At 42.0% G+C, this 25,850-nt stretch overlaps 2 protein-coding genes across 2 annotated transcripts; one reads left to right on the top strand and one right to left on the bottom strand.

Moving 5' to 3' along the window:
• The first annotated feature begins 8,199 nt into the window (after nucleotides 1-8,199).
• LOC108416929 lies at nucleotides 8,200-14,507 on the top strand. The gene is made up of 3 exons (XM_037543921.1): nucleotides 8,200-8,968; nucleotides 9,050-14,268; nucleotides 14,446-14,507. Exons 1-2 carry the CDS (start codon nucleotides 8,200-8,202, stop codon nucleotides 13,963-13,965), a joined length of 5,685 nt encoding a protein of 1,894 aa, XP_037399818.1. The 3' UTR covers nucleotides 13,966-14,268; nucleotides 14,446-14,507.
• Nucleotides 14,416-24,604, bottom strand: ankrd45 (ankyrin repeat domain 45). Its single transcript, XM_017710974.2, has 5 exons — nucleotides 24,330-24,604; nucleotides 18,865-19,032; nucleotides 18,681-18,775; nucleotides 18,450-18,588; nucleotides 14,416-15,901 (listed from the first exon to the last, which is right to left on the bottom strand). The coding sequence occupies exons 1-5, from the start codon at nucleotides 24,562-24,564 to the stop codon at nucleotides 15,897-15,899; spliced, it is 642 nt and encodes a 213-aa protein (XP_017566463.1). The 5' UTR covers nucleotides 24,565-24,604; the 3' UTR covers nucleotides 14,416-15,896.
• Between the last annotated feature and the right edge of the window lie 1,246 nt (nucleotides 24,605-25,850).

Genomic DNA, 25,850 nt, shown 5'->3' with positions numbered 1-25,850 from the left:
GCCTGGAGGAACAGCAGCCGGCCAGGGATTCAGGGAAGACCAAAGGATACCCGCACAGTCGATTCACATGGGCGTGTGTCTAGAGTGCATCTATTTACCCAGACTCTCTGTGTGGTAAAATGGGTTTTAAATATAGTCCGTGCAGCCTTTAGTTGGCGTGGAAATCCAGCTTATTTCCTAATCCTATTATTATTATTATTATTGTTGTTGTTGTTGTTGTTATTATTCTCTGTAAGCGTTTGGGAACTAAGGAGACCAATTGCTGTAGTTTTGAAAGTGAAATGTTTTCCCATTCTTGTCTTGATAAAGGATTTCAGCTGCTCAGCAGGTCTCCTTTGTTGTATGTTTCATTTCATAATATGCCAAATGTTTTCAGTGGGTGACAGATAAATACTGAGCATGCTGCTGTAATACATGCAGAATGTGTTTGACATTGTCTTGCTGAAATAATGAAGGCCTTCCCTGAAAAAGATACCATCTGGATGGCAGCATATGTAGCCAAAACATATTTATATCGTTTAGCATTAATGGTGCCTTCACAGATGTGAAGTTTTTCACAGTGTTTTCATTGAAAAATGTTATTCTTGTTTTGTTGCACTATTTGCCTACGCAGTCTTACGCAGAGTGGTGAACTCCTCATCTATACTTCTGAATGACTCAGCCTCTCTGAGATGAACCCATCATGTTACTGACCTGTTGCCAAATAACCACCATGTGTTTTTTATTAGCGTTATACAACTTTACCAGCCATTTTTTGCCTGTCCCACCTTTTTTAGAACATGTTGGCATCAAATTCAAAATGAGCAAGAATTTTTCAAAATACAATAACATTTCTCAGTTTCAACATTTGATATGTTGTCATTATACTTTTTTCAGTTAAATATAAGGTTTAAATGATTTGCACATCATTGCATTTAGTTTTTATTTACATTTTGCACACCGTCCCAAGTTATTGGAATTGGGGTTGTATATTTATTAACACAGTTATTTTTATGTCCATTATTTTTGGGACTTTTTGAGTCTTTGTCTCTTTCCTTGCTGAATTTAAAAGTTATATTGGTTTGTGACTCTCAAAATAGACAAACATTTAAATTGGTGAATCTGTTTAGTACATTGTTTTTTTTTTCTCATTTACTTTCAGAGTTTCAGATTACCTTGTCTTGACTGCCTTGTTTGTAAAAAGCTCTCAGAAATAGAGTGTTTAATTAATATTCAAAGACTCTCTTCAATAATCACATTAGCTTGAGCTAGACACCTGTGAATTAGTATCTCACAAAAGTGAGTACACCCCTCACATTTCTGCAAATATTTCATAGTATCTTTTCATGGGACAACACTATATAAATGAAACTTGGATATAACAAAGTAGTCAGTGTACAGCTGATATAGCAGAATAGATTTACTGTCCTCTGAAAACAACACACAGCCATTAATGTCTAATTAGCTGGCAACACAAGTGAGTACACTTCACAGTGAACATGTTCAAATTGTGCTCAATTGTGTCATTGTCCCTCCCTGGTGTCACGTGACTCATTAGAGGTTCCAGGTGTGAAAGGGGAGCAGGGCTGTTAAACTTGGTGTTTTGGGTACAATTTGCTCATATTGGTATCTGGATATTCAACATGGCACCGCACGGCAAAGAACTCTCTGAGGATGTGAGAAATAGAATTGTTGGACTGGAACCATGTCCTGTGGTCTGACGAGACCAAGATAAACTTGTTTGGCTCAGATGGTGTCCGGCATGTGTGGTGGTAGCATCATGGTCTGGGGCTACATGAGTGCTGCTGGCACTGGGGAGCTGCGGTTCATTGAGAGAAACATGAATTCCTCCATGTACTGTGGTATTCTGAAGCAGAGCATGATACCCTCCCTTTGGAAACTGTGCTGCATGGCAGTTTTCCAAAATGATAATGACCCCAAACACACCTCCAAGATGACAACTGCCTTGCTGAAGGTAAAGGTGATGACTGGCCAAGTATGTCTCCAGTCAAACATCCACCATCTCTGTGATGTCATCATGGGGTAGACATGGGCTGTAGGTTAGGAACCTGTGACTGGAAGGTCGCTGGTTCGATTCCTAGAGCAGACGGTACATGACTGAGGTATCCTTGAGCAAGGTACCTAACCCCCAACTGCTACCTGCTGCTGGATAGGGCTGCACACCGCTCCGGGTAAGTGTGCTCACTGCCCCCTTGTGTGTGTGTGCGCTTACTAGGGTGTATGTGGTGTTTCACTTCATAGATGGGTTAAATGTGGAGGTAATTCCCCCCGTTGTGGGACTAATATGGGTCACTTAATCTAAAAAAACCTTAATCTTGTGTTGCCAGCTATTTAGACATTAATGGCTGTTATTTTCAGAGGACAGTAAATCTACTCTGCTATACCAGCTGTACACTGACTACTTACTTTTTGTGAGATTGTGTGTGTGTGTGTGTGTGTGTGTGTGTGTGTGTGTGTGTGTGTGTGTATGGATGGATGTATGGATGTATGAAATAATTTAATATGCCATTTGTGGATAAATTGGGCAGCTTTTATCTTTTCTTCCACATTATTTCTATTGCACATGCACATGTAAATCTGCCCACACTATTGAGTTATAATATACCAATGTATTTATTTTATTTTATTTATTTTATTGCAGTTGATGTTTAAGCTATTGGTTAATTTACAGTGTTCACAATTTGCTAATTCACAAGTACTGTATCGGACAACACCTCTCCATGGATCACCACCTTATCGTGGTGGAGGGGTTTGTGTGCTTGAATGATCCTAGGAACTATGTTGTCTGGAGCAAAAGCTCCTGGTAGGGTCTCCCATGGCAAACTGGTCCTAGGTGACAGGCCAGACAAAGTGTGATCCATAATCACCCCTATGAAAACAAGAAAGCAGGACTTGTGTACCCTGCCCGGATCAGGGTTACTGGGGCCCCACCCTGGAGCTAACCCTGGGGGAGGGGCTCGCCAGCGAGCGTATCGACCCACCACCGATAGGAGGGGCAGTAGTAGGGGTTCGGTGCATTGTGGATCGGGCATTGTACGAAGGTGTGGGCCTCGGTGTTCTGATCCTCAGTTGCTGAAACTGGCTTTTGGAACTTGGAATGTTACCTCACTGACGGGGAAGGAGCCTGAGTTGGTGCGCGAGGTTGAGAGATACCGGCTAGATATAGTCGGGCTCACCTCAACACACAGCTTGGGCTCTGGGTCCAATCTCCTTGAGAGGGGTTGGACCTTATTCTTTTCTGGAGTTACCCATGGTGAGAGGTGGCGGGCAGGTGTGGTCTTTCTCGTAGCCCCTCGACTCGGCGGCTGTATGTTGGGGTTTTCTCCGGTGGACGAGAGGGTAGCTTCCCTATGCCTTCAGGGTTGAGGAACGGGTCCTGACTGTTGTCTGTGCTTATGCACCGAACAGCAGATCAGAGTTCCCAGCCTTCCTAGAGTCTAGGAAAGGTGCTTGAAAGTGCTCCTCCTGGAGACTCTATTGTCCTACTTGAGGGGTGTGGTTGGGAGGAATGGCCTTTCTGATCTGAACCCGAGTGGTGTTCAGTTTTTGGACTTCTGTGCAAACCACAGTTTGTCCATAACGAACACCATGTTTTAACACAAGGATGTCCATAAGTGCACATGGCACCAGGACACCCTAGGCTGCAGTTCAATGATTGACTTTGTAGTCGTGTCATCAGACTTGCGGCCATGTGTTTTGGACACTCAGGTAAAGAGAGGAGCTGAACTGTCAACTGATCACCATCTGGTGGTGAGTTGAATCAGGTGGTGGGGGAAGATGCCGGTCAGACCAGGCAAACCCAAACGTATAGTGAGGGTTTGCTGGGAACGTCTGGCAGAAGAACCTGTCAGATTGATCTTCAACTCACACCTCCATCAGAACTTTGACCAGATATCGGGGGGGGGTGAGGGACTCAGAATTTTCCACTCCTCCATTGTTGAAACGGCTGACTGTAGCTGTGGTCGCAAAGTAGTTGGTGCCTGTCGGGGCGGTAATCCTCGAACCCAGTGGTGGACACCCCAGGTGAGAGATGCCATCAAGCTGAAGGAGGAGTCCTACCGGGCATGGTTGGCCTGTAGGACACCAGAGGCAGCTAGCAGGTATCGACAGGCCAAGCGATCTGCGGCTTCAGTCATTGCCAAGGCAAAAACCCGGGTGTGGAAAGAGTTTGGTGAGGCCTTGGAAAGTGACTTTAAGTCGGGGACCATCAGGCGACTAAGAAGGGGAAAGCAGTGTGCCACTAGCACTGTATATAGTGGAGATGGTGTGCTGCTGACTTCGACTGAAGACGTCATTGGGCGGTGGAAGGAATACTTTGAGGACCTTCTCAATCCCACCAACACATTCTCCAGTGAGGAGGCAGAGTCTGGGCACACGGGAATAGGCTTGTCCTTTACTGAGGCTGAAGTCGCTAAGGTAGTTAAAAAGCTCTGTGGCGGCAGGGCTCCAGGGGTGGATGAGATCCGTCCCGAGTTCCTCAAGGCTCTGGATGTTGTGGGGCTGTCTTGGCTGACACGCCTTTTCAACATTGCGTGGACATCGGGGGCGGTGCCACTGGATTGGCAGACTGGGGTGGTGGTGCCTCTTTTTAAAAAGGGGGACCGGAGGGTGTGTTCCAACTACAGGGGAATCACACTCCTCAGCCTACCTGGTAAGGTCTAAGAGAGTCCGGCTTATAGTCGAACCTCGGATTCAGGAGGAGCAGTGCGGGTTCTGCCCTGGTCGTGGAACACTGGACCAACTCTTTACCCTCTCCAGGATTCTGGAGGGTTCATGGGAGTTTGCCCCACCAGTCCACATGTGCTTTGTGGATCTGGAGAAGGCATTTGACTGTGTTCCCAGGGGTATTCTGTGGGAGGTACTTCGGAAGTACAGGGTACATGGCTCTTTGCTACGAGCCATTCACGCCCCGTACAAACAAAGCAGGAGTTTGGTTTGCATGGTCGGCAGTAAGTCACACTCGTTCCCAGTGAAAGTTGGACTCCGTCAGGGCTGCCCTTTGTCACTGATTTTATTCATAATTTTTATGGATAGACTTTCTAGGCGCAGTCAGGGGATGGAGGGTGTCTGGTTTGGTGACCTCAAGGTCACAAGGCTGCTGTTTGCAGATGATGTGGTCCTATTGGGGACATCAGGCCGTGAACTTCAGCTTTCGCTGGATCGGTTTGCAGCCAAGTGTGAAGCGGCCAGGATGAGGATCAGTACCTCCAAATCCGGGAAAGGGTGGAGAGCCCTCTCTGGGTCGGGGATGAGCTCTTGCCTCAAGTGGAGGAGGTTAAGTATCTCGGGGTCTTGTTCACGAGTGATGGTACAAGGGAGCGGGAGATTGACAGGCGGATTGGTGCTGGGTCAGCAGTGATGCGGGCTCTCTACCGATCTGTTGTGGTAAAGAAAGAGCTGAGCCATAAGGCAAGGCTCTCGATTTACTGGTCGATCTACGTTCCCACCCTCACCTATGGTCATGAGCTTTGGGTAATGACCAAAAGAATGACATCGCGAATACAAGCGGCCGAAATGAGTTTCCTCCGCAGGTGTCTGGACTCTCCCTTAGAGTTAGGGTGAGAAGTTCGGTCATCTGGGAGGGACTCGGAGTAGAGCCGCTGCTTCTCCACGTTGAGAGGAGCCAGCTGAGGTGGTTCGGACATCTGATTAGGATGCCTCCTGGACGCCTCCCTTGGGAGGTGTCACAGGCAAGTCCACCCAGGAGGAGCAACATGTTTCCATTGCTCCATAGTCCAGTGGTAGTGTGCTTTTTGGCAGTTTGGAACTCTGTAGTCTCTGATGTAGTGTTTATAGAAGATAGTATATTTGTGATAGATAGATAGTATATGGGTCATTCCATGGAAATGGCACATTTTGAGTCCTCATCTCCTCTTTAGGTGTATTTTATCTACTGGGTCACAAAAATCTATATTTTAACAGCTTTACACATACATTGAAATATCTCCTTTAATACAGTGTATTTTTTTTATTTGATCTTTTTATGAGAACTTTGTTTATTTATTTATTTTTGCTGACACCACCTATTTTGTCATGTCCCTCATGGCCTTCAACGAAAGTATACTTAGAATATACCAAATACAACTATAAAAAAGTCCATATATTTTGATGTCAACCTAAACAACTGTCTGTGTTTAATTGTTTGTGATATTATTTTTCAAAATTAATTGATAATTATTTATTAAAATCACATTATTTAGTTCTGTACCTAAGTAACCCCTCAACCCCGTAACACAAATGAATCTCCCCCACAAAAACAATGGTATGATCCATATGATCCATATACATCAAGAAGTGACATCACTCAAGTCTTTTGGACAACAGGACAGCAAAGACAGGCAAGTGGCTTCCTTCTTTTATTTAATTTTGGTCATTTATCTTGTGATATTGTGGTCGCCAAACTCAGTGACTCAACACCGTCACATGAAAAAAAGATAGAAAACTATTACTTATAAAAAAAGTTTTTTTTATTTCAAAACTATATGCTAATTCTGAATCTCATGCATGCCATGTGCTCTCTCTCTGGTATACAGTATGTAGAGCAGCGGCCATTTTGTGCAAAAATCACAACCCCGTCACACTCAACCCCGTTACATGTTTGACTGTGAGGTATACATATCAATGATACATTTAAGCAAAAAATTTGAAAATGTCAAAGTCCAATTTGAACCATTCTAGTGGAATGACCCATATACTCTGCTCTGTGAGTTTGCAGGGTGTAATGTTTTGTGACTGTTCTCCTAGATGCTTCCATTTCACAATATTAGCATCTATAGTGGACATCAGAGCGTAAATTTTACAAACTGACTTGTGCCAGAGGTACCTGTGATATCCTGTGGTAGTGCCATGTTTAAGCTCCCTTAGCTCTTCAGCATGACCTACTTTATTGCCCATGTTTGTTTAGGGAGATTGCATAGCTATATGCTTGTTTTTATGCACCTGCTTGCAATGGCTGAAACACCTAAACTCAAAATTTAGGAGTGGTTTTCTAAAAATGTGACCATATGGTGTATGTAAATACATTACAGTTGACTCTCATTTGAGCTTTAATCCTGCCCAGGTATTGACTATAAAAAGGGGTCACTTATGCAACAGTCATCTGTGGACAGGAGTCCATATTGCCACAATTGGCCTCTCCCTGGGAGAGTAGAATACCTTTCCTCTGGCCCAACACTAACCAAATGTTAGCCAACATGGGCGTTTGTTAGTTGACATAAAACTGGCAGTAAACATTCTCCTCTAAGCATGTTGATGTCCAATGTCATTGCATTAAGGGCAGTTCAACAAGATACAGTGCCTGGCTTTGCATGTCTTGGAAGAAACATATGTTAGGCTTCACACTCTTATCACTGATAGCATCATGTTATTAGGGAAGAGCTAGTTAGTGGGCGAAAACGAACATAGCTAATTTGGGGGGGAAATTGTAAAAAAATGCTGAAAAGGAGGTAACTCCTGGAATTACTTTGATCACAAATGATAGTCCTTTATGGGCCGAGCACATAATGTGCAGGTACTTCTTTTGCAGCTTAGTATCCATTGTCACGGCATTGGAACCTTTTTGGGTTTTGGCGCCACCTAGTGTTTTCTAGTGGGGGAAATATTCATTATTAAGCCTGCTTTTATTTTGACACTTACCTTCAGTTGATGTAACTTCCTGTGATGTCATGTTCAGCTAGAGGAGGAAGTTCATTACTTCAGTTGAGTCAGACCATGCCAAGGTGAAGAGGTGCTCATCCTTAGGTTGTTCTTGCCCTTGGAAAGGCTTTGCTTGTAAGTTAATAATGTTTGTAATTTTGTGTAAATAGAATGTCTGAAGAGTTTCAGCAAGTCATGTAGCGCTAGCAAGCTAGCATGTTCGTTTCCTCATACAATGTGTATGCTACTGTGAGTGTATGGAGAAAGACAAAGCAAACACACTTTTATGTACATTTCTGTTTGTTTATTTAGTTTTACGAATCCCAAGGAAGAATTCTGTGTATCTGAAGATTGGAGTAAACTTTCAAAACTCACTTCTGCCTCAGGAATTCATTCCGTCGTTAGCTGTCTGTCTAGTCAAGTAAATGAGCGCCTGATAAGGACAGAACAGTAAAAAAGCATCCAGCACAGCGGGCAGAACTTTACAAGGAGAGTAATCTTCAATTGTCGTCCTACTTCTCATCATCATCACCGCTGCTCATACCCGGTTCGCACATCTGAATGATGGATGGGAAAAAAGCATTGGAAGGGTCAGCACATCACTCTACTGTGGAAACAAGGTCAGTTGCTCGTGCATCTTCCAGTAAATCTTCGCCAAGCAAATTATCAGCTAGCAGCAGAGCCATAGCCGCAGCTCATGCTAAGGTGGAGGCAGCCCGCGCAAGGGCTGAATTTGCTAAGAAGGAGTCAGATGTTCTGATTGAAAAAGCACGAATCGAAGCTAGATTGAACACACTCAGACATGAAAAGGAGGTGATAGCTGCCTTAGCAGAAGCTAGTGTGCTTGAAGCAGCAGAGGAGTCTGAAGTGGTTGATGATAAATCATTCCTGCAAGAAGTGGAAGAGAGAACACGTCAGTATGTTCAGCTACAGCTAACAGAAGATGTTAAGCCACACGCACAACCCATATCACCAATAATTCATGTGCTGAAAACTGAGTCTCCCCCAAGACAGCGTCTTACTGAGTTCACAGTTGAAGCTCATTCTTCTAAAACGCCTGAACTTGCCAGACCAGCACCGCAACCCACCAAGACTATACCTCATCACACATCTCCATGGCGATCTACAGCTGGTGCAGGACAATTCTCACCTCTCAAAGATGTTTCACAACAGCCAGTAGATGGCAGTCCAGACATTAGCGATGTAGCTAGATACTTGGCACGCAGAGATCTGATTACCTCTGGCCTCTCACAGTTTGATGATTCTCCTGAGACCTATTGGGCATGGAAATCATCATTCATCAACGCCATCGTTGGATTACACCTCAGTGCCAGTGAAGAGCTGGACCTCCTGATAAAGTGGTTAGGGTGAGAATCTGCACAGCATGTCAGGAGAATACGAGCTGTGCATGTAGGTAACCCCTCTACCGGATTGACCAAGGCTTGGGAACGCTTGGAGGAATGCTTCGGTTCTCCAGAGATTATAGAGAAGTCACTCTTCGACAGGCTCATAAACTTCCCAAAGGTCACCAACAAGGATCCAGTGAAGCTGAGAGAACTCAGTGACCTCCTTCATGAGTTAGAAGCCGCAAAGCTAGAAGGCTATCTCCCTGGCCTTAGCTACTTAGACACTGCACGTGGTGTCGCTCCTATAGTGGAGAAATTACCATACAACCTCCAAGAGCGGTGGCTTAGACAGGGCTTCAAGTACAAGGCCACTCATGGTGTAACCTTCCCTCCGTTCTCCTTCTTCTGTGAGTTCGTCTGTGATGAGGCACGAGCACGCAATGATCCGGGTTTCAGGCTGCAACCTGGTAACACAGAGTACCTAAAGCAAAGCGCTACTGCTAAGAAACCGCAGAAGAGTCTAGTGTTTGCCCACAAGACAGATATATCACAGGAGAAAGTGAAGTGGGAGGTTTCAGGCCACAAAGCTGGTGATGTTGAGAAGCAATGTCCCCTTCACAAGAAGCCGCACCCTCTCAAGCGCTGCAGAGGGTTCCGCAGCAAACCCTTAGAGGAACGTAAAGCCCTTTTGAAGGACATCGGTGTCTGTTTTAGATGTTGCTCCTCAACAAGTCACATGGCCAAAGAGTGCACCGCAGTCATTAAGTGTAGGGAGTGTGATAGTGAGAATCACGTCTCAGCTCTCCATCCTGGACCGCCACCGGCGACATCTGGGCATGGCGGGGAGAGCACGGAAGAAACACCACCATTAACTGTCGAGTCAAGCTGCACCGAGGTGTGCGGAGAGGGTCAAAGTCCACGGTCCTGCTCCAAGATCTGCTTAGTAAAGGTCTTTCCTGAAGCACACCCAGAGAGAGTGACAAGAGCTTATGCGGTTCTAGATGACCAAAGTAACCGGTCTCTTGCAAGACCTGACTTCTTTGACATGTACAACATCAAGGGATCAGACTCACCCTTCACACTGCGTACGTGTGCTGGGACAACAGAGATGATGGGTAGAAGAGCCACAGGGTTCATTGTGCAGTCACTAGATGGAACTACAACGCTCACCTTGCCCACGCTAATTGAATGCAGCAACATTCCAAGCGACCGTGCTGAGATCCCAACTCCTGAAGCGGCTTTATATCACACTCACCTCAAACCCATAGCTCACTCCATCCCATCACTGGATCCTGAGGCCAAGATCCTCCTGTTGTTGGGTCGCGACTTACTAAGAGTCCACAAAGTGAGAGAGCAGCGGAATGGTCCACATGATACTCCATATGCACAGAGAGTGGACCTGGGATGGGTCATCGTAGGTGACGTCTGCTTAGGGAGCACCCACAGGCCTGCAGCTATTCAAACTTACCACACCAACATCCTAGAAAACAAACGCCCTTCCTTCTTCAGCCCTTGTCCTAACAAGCTTCATGTCAAAGAAAAGTTTGGGTCCCTGTCTGAACAGACAGCCGTTCCAGCCCTTCGCAGATCTTTCAAGTGTACACTAGGAAGCACAGTCTTTGAAACAACCAAAGATGACAGCAAGATAGGACTTTCGGTGGAAGACAGACTGTTCCTAGAGCTTATGGGGAAAGAGATGTTCATGGACAATGCAAACAGCTGGGTTGCCCCACTTCCATTCAGAACACCTCACGAACGCCTACCTCACAGTCGCGACCAGGCACTCACGCGGCTGGCTTCTGTCCAACGCACTCTGGAGAAAAGACCTGAAATGAAGAAGCACTTTGTCACTTTCATGCAGAACATCTTGGATCGTGACCACGCTGAGCAGGCTCCTCCTCTCCCAGCTGGGAAAGAGTGCTGGTATTTACCGATCTTTGGAGTTTACCACCCGCAGAAACCTGACCAAATCAGGGTGGTCTTTGACTCAAGTGCGAAGAGCCATGGCGTTTCACTCAATGACGTCCTGCTGTCTGGACCTGACCTAAATAACAGCTTGGTCGGTGTTTTGTTGCGGTTCAGACGTGAAGCCGTTGCAGTGACTGTGGACATAGAACAGATGTTTCATAGTTTTGTTGTCAGGGAGGACCACCGAGATTTCCTGCGATTCTTCTGGCACAAGCACAATGATCCCGCCGATGACCTCTGTGAGTATCGCATGAAGGTTCATGTATTCGGCAACAGTCCTTCTCCTTCAGTTGCCATATACGGACTTCGACGCGCTGCAGCTCATGGCGAAGAGGAATTTGGCTCTGATGCGCGCTGCTTCACTGAGAGGGAGTTCTATGTGGATGATGGGCTTCTGTCACGACCCACAGCCAGCGAGGCAATCGATCTATTGAAACGGACACAGAAGATGCTTGCCATATCTAACATCCGTCTCCACAAAGTGGCATCCAACAGCAGGGAAGTTATGGAAGCATTTCCTGTCGACGACCGCGCCAAAGGGCTCAAAGAACTCAACCTAGATGCTGATGCAACACCTATTCAGCGAAGCCTAGGCCTAAGGTGGAACTTAACTGAGGACACGTTCACCTTCCAAGTGACTGACACAGTCAAGCCCTACACACGGAGAGGTGTCCTAGCCACCATCAACGGACTATTTGATCCACTGGGGTTTGCTGCGCCAGTCACAATTCAGGGAAAGATGCTGCTCAGGGAACTCTCCAGGAAGGCTTTGGATTGGGACTCTCCTCTTCCTGCAGACAGGGAAGCTGAATGGAGCGCATGGAGAGATTCTCTCAGTGATCTTCAGCAGTTACAGATTCGAAGACCTTATGCTGCTACTTCAGTGTCAACGGCTACAAGGAAAGAGTTACATGTTTTCGCAGATGCTTCAGTGAAAGCTATTGCAGCTGTCGCCTATCTCAAAGTCATTGATGCAGAAGAGAAGCCTCATGTTGGATTTGTACTGGGCAAAGCTAAACTAGCTCCACAGTCTGCGCACACCATCCCCAGATTAGAACTGGGTGCTGCTGTTTTAGCTGTGGAAATCGCAGAGGTCATCACCAGTGAATTGGACATCGATCTGAATGCTGTTGAATTCTACACAGACAGTCGTGTAGTCCTTGGATACATTAGTAACCAGACCAGGAGGTTCTATGTATATGTTGGCAACAGGGTGCAACGTATCAGAAGATCGTCAGAACCCAAGCAGTGGCACTATGTCTCCACAAACTCTAACCCAGCCGACATAGGCACTCGGTCTGTGTCTGCAGCCATGTTGAGTGACAGCGCCTGGCTCAAGGGACCTGCCTTCTTGTCACATGCCAACAGAGACCCAGACACAGACGCCTATGAACTCATTGACGCTGATTGGGATGCAGAGGTACGAGCAACTGCCACTCACCTGCTCATCAATTGGCCTCAGCTTGGATGTCAGAGGTTCGAACGGTTTTCTTCATGGAAGAGGCTGATTAGGGCCATGAGCTTGCTAGTCCACATTGTCCAATCCGTCAAAAACAAAGCTCAGGATCAGACATGCCGTTCATGGCATTACTGCAAACAGCCACGCAGCGTTGAAGAGCTGGCAAAAGCAGTAAAAATAATCATCAAAAGTGTGCAGAAAGAAGCCTTCAAGGAAAAACTTACCTGCATAGCTGGTGGAAAAGACATCCCCACTCACAGTCCTCTGCACAAACTCAGTCCCTACTGTGATGAAGAAGGAATGCTTAGAATAGGAGGACGGCTCAGACATGGCGATCTGGAATACAAAGAGAAACATCCTCTTGTTCTTCCAGGGGGTCACGTTGCGAAACTGCTCGTAGAGCACCATCACCAGCGAGTGATGCACCAGGGTCGAGTTTTCACTGAAGGAGCAGTGCGATCTGCTGGATATTGGATCATTGGAGCAAGAAGATTGATCAAGCATGTCCTGCACAACTGCATCACCTGCAGAAAACTCAGAGGCCGAGCAAACACTCAGCTGATGGCAGACCTACCACCTGATCGCTTGAGCATGGAACCTCCCTTTACCTTTGTGGGCCTAGATGTATTTGGTCCTTGGCCAGTTGTCACGCGGCGCACCAGGGGAGGCCATGCAAACAGCAAGCGGTGGGCCATCCTTTTCACGTGTCTTAGTACACGCGCCATCCACATTGAGCTGATTGAGTCAATGGACTCCTCAAGTTTCATTAATGCCTTCCGGAGGTTCATCAGCTTGCGTGGACCTGCCAAACAGATCCGATCAGACTGTGGTACCAATTTTGTTGGTGCTTGCAGGGAGCTGGGGTTCCTGCAGACAGACCCGAACCTGTCCAACATCAGAAGGTACCTCGGAGAAGAAGGTTGCACGTGGGTCTTCAACCCACCTCATTCCTCTCACATGGGAGGCAGCTGGGAGAGAATGATTGGGATATCCAGACGCATCCTAGATGCAATGTTTCTCCAGTCTAGCCATGTTCAATTGACACATGAAGTGCTTTCCACTCTCATGGCAGAGATAACAGCCATAATCAACGCCAGACCATTGTCCCCTATCACGACAGACCCAGACTCACCTTTCCTGCTCACGCCAGCGATGCTCCTTACCCAAAAGGTCTACTCTCCTCCTCCTTTCCCAGGTGGTTTTGACGGAAAAGATCTGCACAGGCAGCAATGGAGGCAGGTGCAGCATCTCGCGGACATATTTTGGAACAGATGGAGACGGGAGTATCTTGGGACGCTTCAGAGCCGGAGGAAGTGGCAGGCCGACCGGCCAAACCTCCAAGTTGGGGATTTGGTGTTGCTGAAAGACCAGCAAGTGAATCGCAACGAATGGCCAATTGGGCTCATCCACAACACCTTTCCAGACAAAGATGGTAAGGTCAGAAAAGTCGAGATCAAGATCTTCAAGAATGGAGCAGCTAAGACCTACCAGAGGCCTGTATCTGAAACGGTGCTTCTCATGTCCCGTGACACCTTAGAGTCCCAGGACTGTGTTTAGAGACTTTAATTGTGCGTTCACGTAAGATAGTTTGCAGTTGTAGTGGTATCTCACAATACCAGGCGGGGAGTGTCACGGCATTGGAACCTTTTTGGGTTTTGGCGCCACCTAGTGTTTTCTAGTGGGGGAAATATTCATTATTAAGCCTGCTTTTATTTTGACACTTACCTTCAGTTGATGTAACTTCCTGTGATGTCATGTTCAGCTAGAGGAGGAAGTTCATTACTTCAGTTGAGTCAGACCATGCCAAGGTGAAGAGGTGCTCATCCTTAGGTTGTTCTTGCCCTTGGAAAGGCTTTGCTTGTAAGTTAATAATGTTTGTAATTTTGTGTAAATAGAATGTCTGAAGAGTTTCAGCAAGTCATGTAGCGCTAGCAAGCTAGCATGTTCGTTTCCTCATACAATGTGTATGCTACTGTGAGTGTATGGAGAAAGACAAAGCAAACACACTTTTATGTACATTTCTGTTTGTTTATTTAGTTTTACGAATCCCAAGGAAGAATTCTGTGTATCTGAAGATTGGAGTAAACTTTCAAAACTCACTTCTGCCTCAGGAATTCATTCCGTCGTTAGCTGTCTGTCTAGTCAAGTAAATGAGCGCCTGATAAGGACAGAACATCCATATATTGACTGTTGATTGAGGAGTGAATGTTTACATTCTACATCAAATTCTTTTACTTCAATAAAGCAAAGAATTTGGGTTATACAGTCTTTAATTTCTCAGGTAAAAACTGGGTACACAATCTGTGAAATGGCCTTTTTTAAAATTTAGATATAAATCATGTTCTACTGATCTACAAATAATTCTTTAGGAGTTAGAGGATGATGCATTCTGTGTTAAAACTTTGTGTGTGCATTCATTTAATTCTTGTTGACATTTTGATGGGGCTTCAGTTGTGGATTCAAACTATAAATCTGAATGTGTGTTTGCTTAAAGTAAACTATAAAAGATAATTATCAGTGATCAGCAAATCAATAAACAAACTTGCATTTACAGGTTTCTTTTTTAATTGTTTGCATGCATAATGGTAGGGGTGGGATCCAATGGAGTGTTGCTTTTATTGAAATTAGAGTTTAGAGTAACAGGTTTGAACAAAAGACGAAGGCAGGCAGGCCTGCAGCGACGTCCTCTGAGGCAGGTGGGCCTGCAGCGACATCCATGGCTGCTGGATGAGTGGAGAGCAAGCTTTTTTTTTCTCCTTATCAGGGAACAACTGAAGCCGACAAAGCAGATGGTAACGTTCCTGAAGACTGACCTCATTCTACTGAATACAATCCTTCAAACTCTCTGCTTCACTTTGTGGTCTTGCATTCTGTAATGGTGGAGGCATGCAAATGAGAGTTGCTTTTATTGAAATTAGAGTCCAGAGGCCCATGACAAGATAACAGCTACAAGTACATCCACAATGCAAGAAAGAGACTGAACAAACAGAAAGGTTTAAATACACAGAGGGGAAATGAGAAACACCTGGGTCTAATGAGGGGCTTAGCAGAGACAGGTGGAAAAGATAACAAGGGGGCAGGACCAGGGAGGAGACACAGAACAACAACAAAAGCGCGTGGCACAAGAAAACAAAAAGGCACATGGCTTCCACTGATGGCAAAAAGCAGATAGTCTCAGATGGACAAAAGGAGAATCTGTGACAGCACAAATGACTTGATGTGATTTAATAATTATCTCTTTATTCTATTTTTACATATTTGTCACGTTTGTCACGTGTCAGACCTTCCAACAAAATTTAATAAGACAGACAACCAGAATAAACATTAAATGCAGTTTTCATTAAATCACTGAAGGAAAAAAGTTCTCTTTTTTCAGTAGGTCACAGAGCCCAGAGGAAGAAGACCAGTGGAGATGTGCCCACACCTGCTCCAAAGACGTCTCCCTCCCAGCCTCCCAAAGATCTTGACATCCTCCAAGATATGACAGACTAATCTGCAGTTATAAGAAGGGTTTGGGCTCAGTTGTTGCTGGTAAATGTGTGATAACCTGTTACTAAATTTGGGAAGTAATCACTTTTTCACATGGGTGATATAGGGGTTGTAAAACCTTTTACATGAAAAGATAATTTAAAAACTGTTTTCTTGTGATTCGAATACTTCTTGTAAATCATAATAGGAAACAAAGTCAATAAATACAGCACACAGCATCTTATACTGACATACCAATAATGCTATATCTTTAATTAGTCAACGCCATTGCTTTTAAATTGGACTATAGTCAGGACTCTGACTTGGTCATTCTAATATACAGTTTCTTCTGCTTCAACCGATCAATAACCTTGATTGTTTTATGAGGAATTCCACTGTCTTTTTTAAGTCTGCATAAGTCAATTATTGAGATGTGAACAAATTAATTTAGTGTTTTAATGTGAAATGGTGCCATTACTGGCTTAGATTTTTGTTTGCAATGGTAGTGATAAAAACTAGGGGTGGCATGGTCCACAAAGGAAATACCACCATTTGGATATTTACTATCCAAAACATCCAGTGAACATACATGTGTCATCTGGGTTGTATATCATATTCATAATGGTAAAACTGTGCTAAATTTGGAAAAAAAAGTTTTCTGTGGGTACTATTTTGACTCCCCATCATGATTGAATTAAAAATATAGGTTAGAACCCGTATGGCAAACACAAGGCCCAAGGGCCTGACATTGCACAATCCTATCCAGGCTGTGAAATGATTAAAATTGTATATTACTATTGGCTCATTTCGCAATGTGCTGCACTACAATCCCCAGCATGCATTGTAGTATAACTTGAGCTCTATGGGAGAGCAGTTACATAATAAGAAGAAAAGCCTAGTTTAAGCAGGTTCAAAAACCTACATTTAAAGACCAAAAGAGGTTTATAACAGTTATATCTAACTTGCTGCAATCAAGTTTTGAATAAGGTAATATTTTTCATTAAATGGTAAAATGTCTCACTTTCAACATATGCGTTTTCAACTTTCAACATTTGTCCTATTGTAAATAAAATATGGGTCTATGAGGTTTGCAAATCATAGCATATATATATATATATATATATATATATATATATATATATATATATATATATATATATATATATATATATATATATATATATATATATGTGTGTGTGTGTGTGTGTGTGTATATTTTATATATAAATTTATTATATTGTGTGTGTTTGTGTGCATATATTTACATGAGTTTGTGAACTCATTTTATGTGAAAATACTCCAGCGTCTCTCTTGGTAAACCAGTCTTTTAATAGAATGTCATTAATTAGTGATGCTGACGTCTATTAAAATTATCAAAAGCCCAAAACACTGAAGGCAAACAATTTCCATCAGGTAGAACCGAGTGGCTCTAAAATCACTTTTACAAACAAGCAAGGTGGTTGGTTAGTGTAGTGGGTAACACCTCTGCCTTCTACACTGTAAACTGGGCTTCAATCCCCACCTGGGTAAGCACCCTACACTACACCAATAAGAGTCCTTGGGCAAGACTCCTAACACCACCTTCGCCTACCTGTGTAAAATGATCAAAACTGTAAGTTGCTCTGGATAAGAGCGTCAGCCAAATGCCGTAAATGTAAGCAAGGTTTCAGTTTAAGATTACTTTGTAACTTAGTTTTTATTCAACTTGTAACTTGCTCTCTGTTTGTAAATATAAACTAACCAAAACTAATTCACTATAAAATGAAAATGTATGTATGAATTCAGAAAAAAAGAAACATTCCAGTCACAACTGCATATGTGGACATATTTCTATATTGTGGTCTATTTACACAAAGTTAGATTAGTTCCATCATTTAGGTAGACATATGTGCTCCCAAATTTTTACGCTGCTGCACTGACGTTGAACCGTGTGGGTTGGTATGAACAACGGGTCAAAACAAGCTCAGAACAAAGTGACCGCTGTGCCCTGATTGGTGTTCTTGCTTTGCACTTCTTTTTGTTTTGACATGTTACATTTTTATACACGCAAAAACCAAAAGGAACGACAGATTTCTCACAATGTAGTGGAGTAAATAGTAAGATATTTGACTTTGAAATGTAGTGGAGTGAAAGTAAGAAGTCACCCAAAATGGAAATACTTAAGTAAAGTACAGATACACAAACTACTTAAGTACAGTAACGAATAACATTTACTTAGTTACTGTCCACCCAGTGGTGGACAGTAACTAAGTAAATGTTATTCGAAAACCTTATGCCAAAACCTTATCTCAAAACTGTTGTAATTCAATGTCTCAGGCATCAGGCATTCTATTTATAACCACTGTATTTAATAACTTTCTGTAAGGTAGCTTTTAGAGACATTAAACGATTCAGTTAGCTCCCAGTGCTGCCACTATAAACAATTCTGACCTGGTAGGTTTCTCCTAGAATGGACTGTTTAACATTATAGCCCTCTGATTTTGTTGATATCTTAACCATTTTATTATGCAGAAATTTTGAAACAACAATGGAATTCCCCTTTAAGCCATTTGTTCAATACCACACAAACTTACTTTGTGCTGTCAGCTTGGTCATGATGGGAGCAAGCACATCTTCAAGGTGTTGTTTCTGCTCTGTAAAGTCTTGAATTGTTGGATTTTTGACATTCTGAATCCAGTCTAATTTTACAGTGCAGGTATTTACACACATGTTCTAAATATTGAGAAAAAAAATAAAAGAAACAATCACTAATTGTAAATTTGCCATTAGAGCAACATCTTTATAAAAAAATAATTTATTGTGACCTTGTCCTCCTTGTTGAGTTTTCCTTGAACTTTCTCTGGATCTGCTAGGATGCCTTTCACTCGAGTTATGGATGTCTGCAAGCTTTGCTTGGCCTCTATTAGAGTGCAATGTTTGAGATAAACATGAGTGATCCAGCTGATGATCTGACTAAGAATATTTTTTACAAATCTTTTACTTACTTACCAGCCCAAGCAAGAAAATGGACACAGTCCAACTTGGAATAGCGACGGGCTATGTCAATGGCTCGCTCTCCACAGAAATTGACTGCTTGCAAATCAGCGCCAAGCTCAACCAGGGTCATCACTGTGTCCAGATGACCCCACATGGCAGAGTAATGTAATGGTGAGTACCCTAGAAATGAACAACATCCATAGCTAAGTTCTCACCATACTGGCAGTCAATGTAATTCACAAGTATGGAACGCATACAGAATTGTTAAATTGTTGTTGGATGGATGGTTTGATGTAATTGGCAACACATTCTAGGATTCCTGTTGGTATAGGCAGTGGTCTCTAACCCAGCTTGTGGAGAACCCTTGCCCTTCATATTGTGTTCTGTTCCCTGCTGCCTCTTCTATTCATTATCTGTGCTGGAGCCTGGAATGCCCAATTTTACACTTACAACTCATAGGTAGCAATGATAACTAACAATATACTCCAACTATCGGTGCTTTGACGCCAACATTAAAGCATCAATTTGAGAGACAGCAATATTGAGAAAACAGACAAATTATTTTGTCTTTTCTGTTTTATTTTTTTTGGCATGGAGGCCACCATTTTATATTTTATTTATATATGTTCAGTCAAATTACATTTCTTGTAGATTTGAGTGAAAATACACATACATCTACTGATTCTGTGTCTAAACCATTTAGTGATTTTTAGAATAGTAGCAGCACTTTAAAATCTGTTCTGTAACTAGCAAGAAGCCAGTGTAAACATTTTAGAACTGGAATAATGTGCTCTGTTCTCTTGGTCTTAGTTAAAGCATTTGCAGCAGCATTTTGAATGAGCTGTAGCTATTTAATGTTTTTTTTTTTTGGAAGCCTTTGATGTGGCTATAAAGGTGAGATCTGAGTGTACAAAGAACAGCAAGACTTTGGTTTTAAGCTTTAGTTTTTAGCATCCTGAAATCAAGGTGCATGCAAATTTTCAGCATTTTGTCTTTGTTCCCAAAGAGCTGTGAGACAGTCAAGGATATCTCTATAATCATCTTTATAACCAATGTTGTAATCAATGTAATCAATGTTGCTGTGCTATAGCATTTGGTCTAAAGGGACCATAGGAAATAAGAGGTCCAAGAACTGACTTTTAATGATACTTTTACTTTTATTAAATATATTAGAGAGAGAAGAAATCTTCTATTTAGACTTACAAATTTCACCACATAGTTCAATCACTGAGTTATAAGAAAAGTTATGTTGATGAAAACTTTTGATAAAAAATAGTCATGGTGGTTGATGTGAAATGGTGCATTGTAAAGAAATGATTTTTTTAAAATGATGATCTCAGAGGAACCAGGGGTAGCAAATGTCTAATATAGTTATAACACAGATACAACAATTTTATTTTGGTATCTAAAATGACCAGTCAATATATACATGTCTTTTGAGTTTTTATGTGAAATATATAACTATAGTGTGTGTATATATACTACATAAAATGCAAAGGTTAATAAAATCAGATGAAATCAAAATAAAAGAATAAGAATAAAAAGTCATCTAAAAAGTATGTAAATGACTAAAAATAATAATAAAATAATAAGAATATGAATAATTAAAAAGATAATGAAAAAAAAAAAAAAACCCACAGTAATAGTAAAAAAAATCAGGTAAACCAGGTGCAGGAAGAGTGGAGGTGGTAAATCTGAAAACTTTTTAGATATTTAGATATATTTAGATATCTGCAGTGATCTAAGGTTTGGAGGTGGGGCTGCAAGGGAAACTGGGTGGGCTGTGCTGCTGTGTTTTTAGAGCTAGCGTACATTAGCTACCAGAAAATAACAACTGATTACATCAAATTGCCATATAAATGAGAATAATGTGTGGCCACAACTTATTAACACATGGGAACAAGACCTTAATGCATGGCATGGGAATGGCTTAGAAAGTCGTGGTCACGCTTTAGGATCTCGTTCACGTGCTTTAATAAGTGGCCATGACTTAGCTCGTTCTTGTGGCCATGCATTATTTTTATTTATACAGGATGTCACCAGTGGGGCTCCATACAACTGAGAGGTTTTATGAGGTTGAGGTTTTTCTTTGGTTCCATCCTCATCTTTGATGGGAGAACATGATTCTGATCAGACTGTCTGTCTTGAGCGAGCAGGAGAGGCATCCAAATGGTAGAACATTACCTAAAACCATGACAACTAGCTTCTAACTATTTGTTCAACAGGCCCATATTCGATATAACACCTTAGTTAACACCTTATTGATATAACACCTTCACCTGTGTCAGGCTGTGGGGTAGTTGGTGCAGTGTTAGTGCCTACCGGTAAATGTGTATAGAAGTAACCTGCCTGTTATCTCTGCGATTCAGTTGCGCTGAGTGGCTTTAAAGTCCAATGTTTTCTGTTTCTCATTTTCTGTCGACACCACAATATAAAGAGTTGTCAATTGTGTTTTACATTCCAATCTGTTGTAAAATCCATGATACCTCCACGAAAATCCATGAACTTCATTATAACTAAACTCTGTGCCATAGGACGAAAACCCTTATGCTGTTAACAGATAAATCTTTGACTCTAATGATGATTGTTCTGACTGCTGTGGACATATAACAAATATAACTGGTTTTACACTTGCATTACGCTTTGTTAGCAGACTATATCTAAAGATGTAACATTAAAACACTTTGTAGTTCTACAATTACAGACTGTAGTCCATCTGTTTCTCTGTAAAGTTTGTTAGCCCCTTTTTACCCTGTTCTTCAGTGGTCAGGACCCCCCATGGACCCTCGCAGAGCAGGTACTATTTGGGTGGTGGATCATTCTCAGCACTGCAGTAACACTGATGAGGTGTGATTGTGTTAGTGTGTGTTGCGCTGGTGAATGGACACAGTGTTTAAAACCTCAAGCAGCACTGCTGTGTCTGATCCACTCATACCAGCATAATACACACTAACACACCACCACCACGTCAGTGTTACTGCAGTGCTGAGAATGACTCACCACCCAAATAGGATAGCTCTGTGAGGGTCCATGGGGTCCTGACCACTGAAGAACAGGGTAAAAGGGCACCAGTATAGTAAGTGGAGCTGATAAAATGCACAATAAGTGCAGAAACAAGGATATACGGTATAAATAAAATGGTAAATATTTTTCTACTTCGTTGTTTTATCATCAAAATTGTTCACCATCGTAGTACTAGAAACCAGACGTCTTAATGTCTACACTACAAACATCACCATTTTATCTGCTATCCAAAATGACCAGTGAGCTTACATGTTTCTTAGAAATTTTTATAAGTCACTCTGATAATAGTAAAATAGTGCTAAGTTTGAAAAAAAAAACAGATGTTCTTTGGGTACTGTTTTTTCCTTACAATGGCCTACATTTACCTCTCTGCCCTGCAGGTATTTTGTGTTTATTGGGTAGACATCGCAACGTGTCAGTATTCCTCATAGAAGCTGCGATAGATTACAGTTGCACCTTACAGATTAATTGTTCATATATACAATAATGGTGAACTGCACTGTACCAGAATGCAAAAATAAATGGAGAAAATTGAGTGTTTTTTCAGCTTCCTTTACAAGTACCAGAAATCGTGAAGTTGGGGCTAATAATTTTGAAGCTAGACATAAATACGTCGAACGGTAGAGTTGAACAACTCTACAAACTGAACTAAAAACCAACAAAGACTACTTGAGATCAGTGAAAAAATGCAAAGTGGATTCCTTCAAATGTCAGCTGATAAACAAAGCTGCTGTTCCTTCTGTTGTATTTTCACCATGCATATATCACTGTTAGCCATTAGCTTACAACAGACTGTCTAAAGTAATATCTACCTCGCTATTCTACCTCACAAACTGATAAGCTGAGTAGCAAGTTGTTTGTTGTTGACGCCACCAATTTCCATTCACTCTGAGTTTATTTGCTTAGAGGCCAGAATATTCAGTATCTCTCTCCTTTTGGCTCTCTCTTCTTCATGCCACTGCAACTCATTTGTGTATTCAGGTTCAAATTGATATAGCTCTATGACATTTTGAAAACAGTATCTTCCAAAAATAGGTAAGAAAACTATAAAAATAAACTGTAAACAATATCTGCTGCTGGCGTTAGCCATTTTGAAGGGCTGTAGCTACAGGCTAGTAACAACAAAAGCATGTTAGCATGTGCCCTTGATTAAGAGGAAACAGAAGTAATCCTGAAGCATTATTTTATGCCATAAAATATACTTTTGTGTACTAAAAATGGGATGTAGTTTTTAGAGCCATTAAATGCTTCAAATATTTGGTTCCTAGTACTATAATGGTGAACAGTTTTGACTGTAAATTTCTCTAGAAAGGCACATTTCATACTGACCCACTCTGAATGGTTAAATATATGTCTAAACCATTGACTGATTCAGTAATTTTGCTAAATCGAGTTCCCCTTTAACTAGCGTTTTTGTTATATATTTTTTTTATTTCCTGTTAATCAAGCAGCACTTTATCACAGCATTACAGAACTGGAGGAAATAAAAACCAGTAAGTTTTACATTATTTAAGGTGGAACAGGAAATAAGAATAAGAATAACTTTATTTAAGTAAGCTTAGGTTCAAGCATATTTCCTTAGTATACTTTATGTAGGAATGTACAATATCCTAATAGTATACTTGTAAGTGTACATTTTCAGTACTTCTTAGGACTAAATTGGCCCACTTTATAGTTTATAAAAGTATACCTTTAGTTATATCACAAGTAAAATTATATATATCCATAAGCCTGAGTGCATGTCCTTGGACTGTGGGAGGAAACCTGCACAGACACAGAGAGAACATTAAATCTCCCTGGCCAGGGAATCTAACCAAGGCCCATCATGCTGTGAGGTGACAGCGCTACCTCTTGTACCACCTTGTTATGTCATACCCTTTTCCTTTATCCCTACTTTCATTAAGTAAATCTCAAAAAAGATCAAGTACAAGTATAAGCTGAATATACTTAAACTTTTCTGTATACGTGCAAGTATAATGAAGTAGGCCTATACGTTACACACACACACACTAAGCCGCTTCTCCCTCAGGGTCGCGGGGGGTGAGCAGTATACGTTAGTTAATTATAATTTTGTTCAGTATATCTCTGACAAGCGCATAAAAGTATACTGAAAGCATACTCACTTATTTTTAAAAGAAGTATACTAATAGCACATTTGAATACACTTTTGGTTGACAACCCCTGCATTCCAAATTATTAGCGTCTGGGGTGAGTGCTACATTGTCACACAGTAAAAATAACTGATTCCCAAATTAGTAAGCACAGGCTAAAATATAGGCTTGCCATTCGCCACTAATTTAATCACTTTCCGTTTGCAAGCTAATCAGAAACAAGAGTCTCCTAGGATTTGCACTGGATTCCACACAGTGATGTTTAGGTTTGCTCGTACCCGCGCTTGCACACCTGAAATCGGAACAGCCATAATAATTTACAGCCGGCAATCGCTGAACTACCTCTTGTCGTTGGATCGTTCACATCTGTGCAGCTCTTCACTACAAGGTTTCGCACAACGCCGCTTCTGCCCAGCATGCAGGCGACGGACAAAGCGTTCCTTCCACCGACATCAGTTTCTCTCAAAATATTCTGCGTTGCTTCATGAGTCCAACCATTATCTATCAAATCTTTAAGACCTTCCACATCGCCTTCCAGAGCACACGAAAATACAGTCTTATCTGCACTCAACGGCATTTTCTCGCTTAAGCTAAAGCAGGCCAGGTCTTATCACCATAGCAACCAAAATGCGTGGGAAAAATACTCCGTACAGTGCGCGCACCATGAGATGGCGCTGCTGTATTGAACCACTTAACACCAGCAAGCCAGGGTTTCTGCAGCCTTTAGTTTACATTCTGATATTCAATGACTTGGTCAAAAGATTTTCATTGGGTTTTGTATTATGTATGGTTGCTGAATGAACAGTCATTGACATTACTAATTCTTTCTTCTTATTTATTAGTGCGCTTTTGTATGATTTTATTGAACTACCTGACTTTTTCACATACTTTAATGGCACAAGGCACAAGAGAGTGTATTTGTCTGTGTTTAGAGGTTTGTTTTAAGAGCACTTCTGACATTCTCTTATAAATGTTTGCATTTTTTTTGTACCCTTGAGAAGAAGGACTTGACATCAGTATCCATTTCCCATCCACTTTAACATCTCAAACATCTATTTTACTTCCACAGATGTCACCACTCAAAAATGTCTGATCAAGACCAGCTCTGGGCTAAAAGTGAACTAATACAAAATATGCTTCAACAAATGTGTACAGGTGAATGAATGTACATTGGGATTTTTATACACTTCTCAGACATCCACAACAATCCAACTCCATAAAATGCAGACACTAAGCATGCAGACTAAAAAAAGAAAAGATAATGAAAACAAAAAAAGTGTTAAGATATCCTTTGTAAAGGTATGAAAGCACTGAATCCATTTACTTTCGGACAGGGTGTGTACTGCATTGGGTTTGTTGTTTTTCCAGTCTGGTCTTAATAGGCAACTCAAAGCACAGGGTCCTCATCAATTGACGATAGATCACTTCCTATGATCCAGTGTACTATTGTCACAATTCTCTGTCATGTGGTGTTGTACTGCCATTCCATAAAGTGACTCCATTAGTAAAGATACTTGATCTGGTTTCTAACTCTCTCATTCACCCACTCATCCTTATTAGCTCACAAGTAGCTTTTGTGGCTACTGTAGCTATTTCAACTGCTGCACTGACGTAACTTACAGTATAATAATTATTTTGTAGTGCACAATATATTATACACTGTTAGAAATAAAGGTACCATGCAGGTACATGAATCGTCCATCAAGGTACACTCACCGGCCACTTTATTAGGTACAATGTTCAATTGCTTGTTAACACAAATGGCTAATCAGCCAATCACATGGCTGCAACTCATGCATTTAGGCATGTAGAGGTGGTCAAGACAACTTGCTGAAGTGCAAACCGAGCATCAGAATGGGGAAG

The sequence above is a fragment of the Pygocentrus nattereri genome, chromosome 2 (genome assembly GCF_015220715.1).
Source record: "Pygocentrus nattereri isolate fPygNat1 chromosome 2, fPygNat1.pri, whole genome shotgun sequence".
NCBI lineage: Eukaryota > Metazoa > Chordata > Actinopteri > Characiformes > Serrasalmidae > Pygocentrus > Pygocentrus nattereri.
This window is presented reverse-complemented; position numbering and strand designations above follow the sequence as displayed.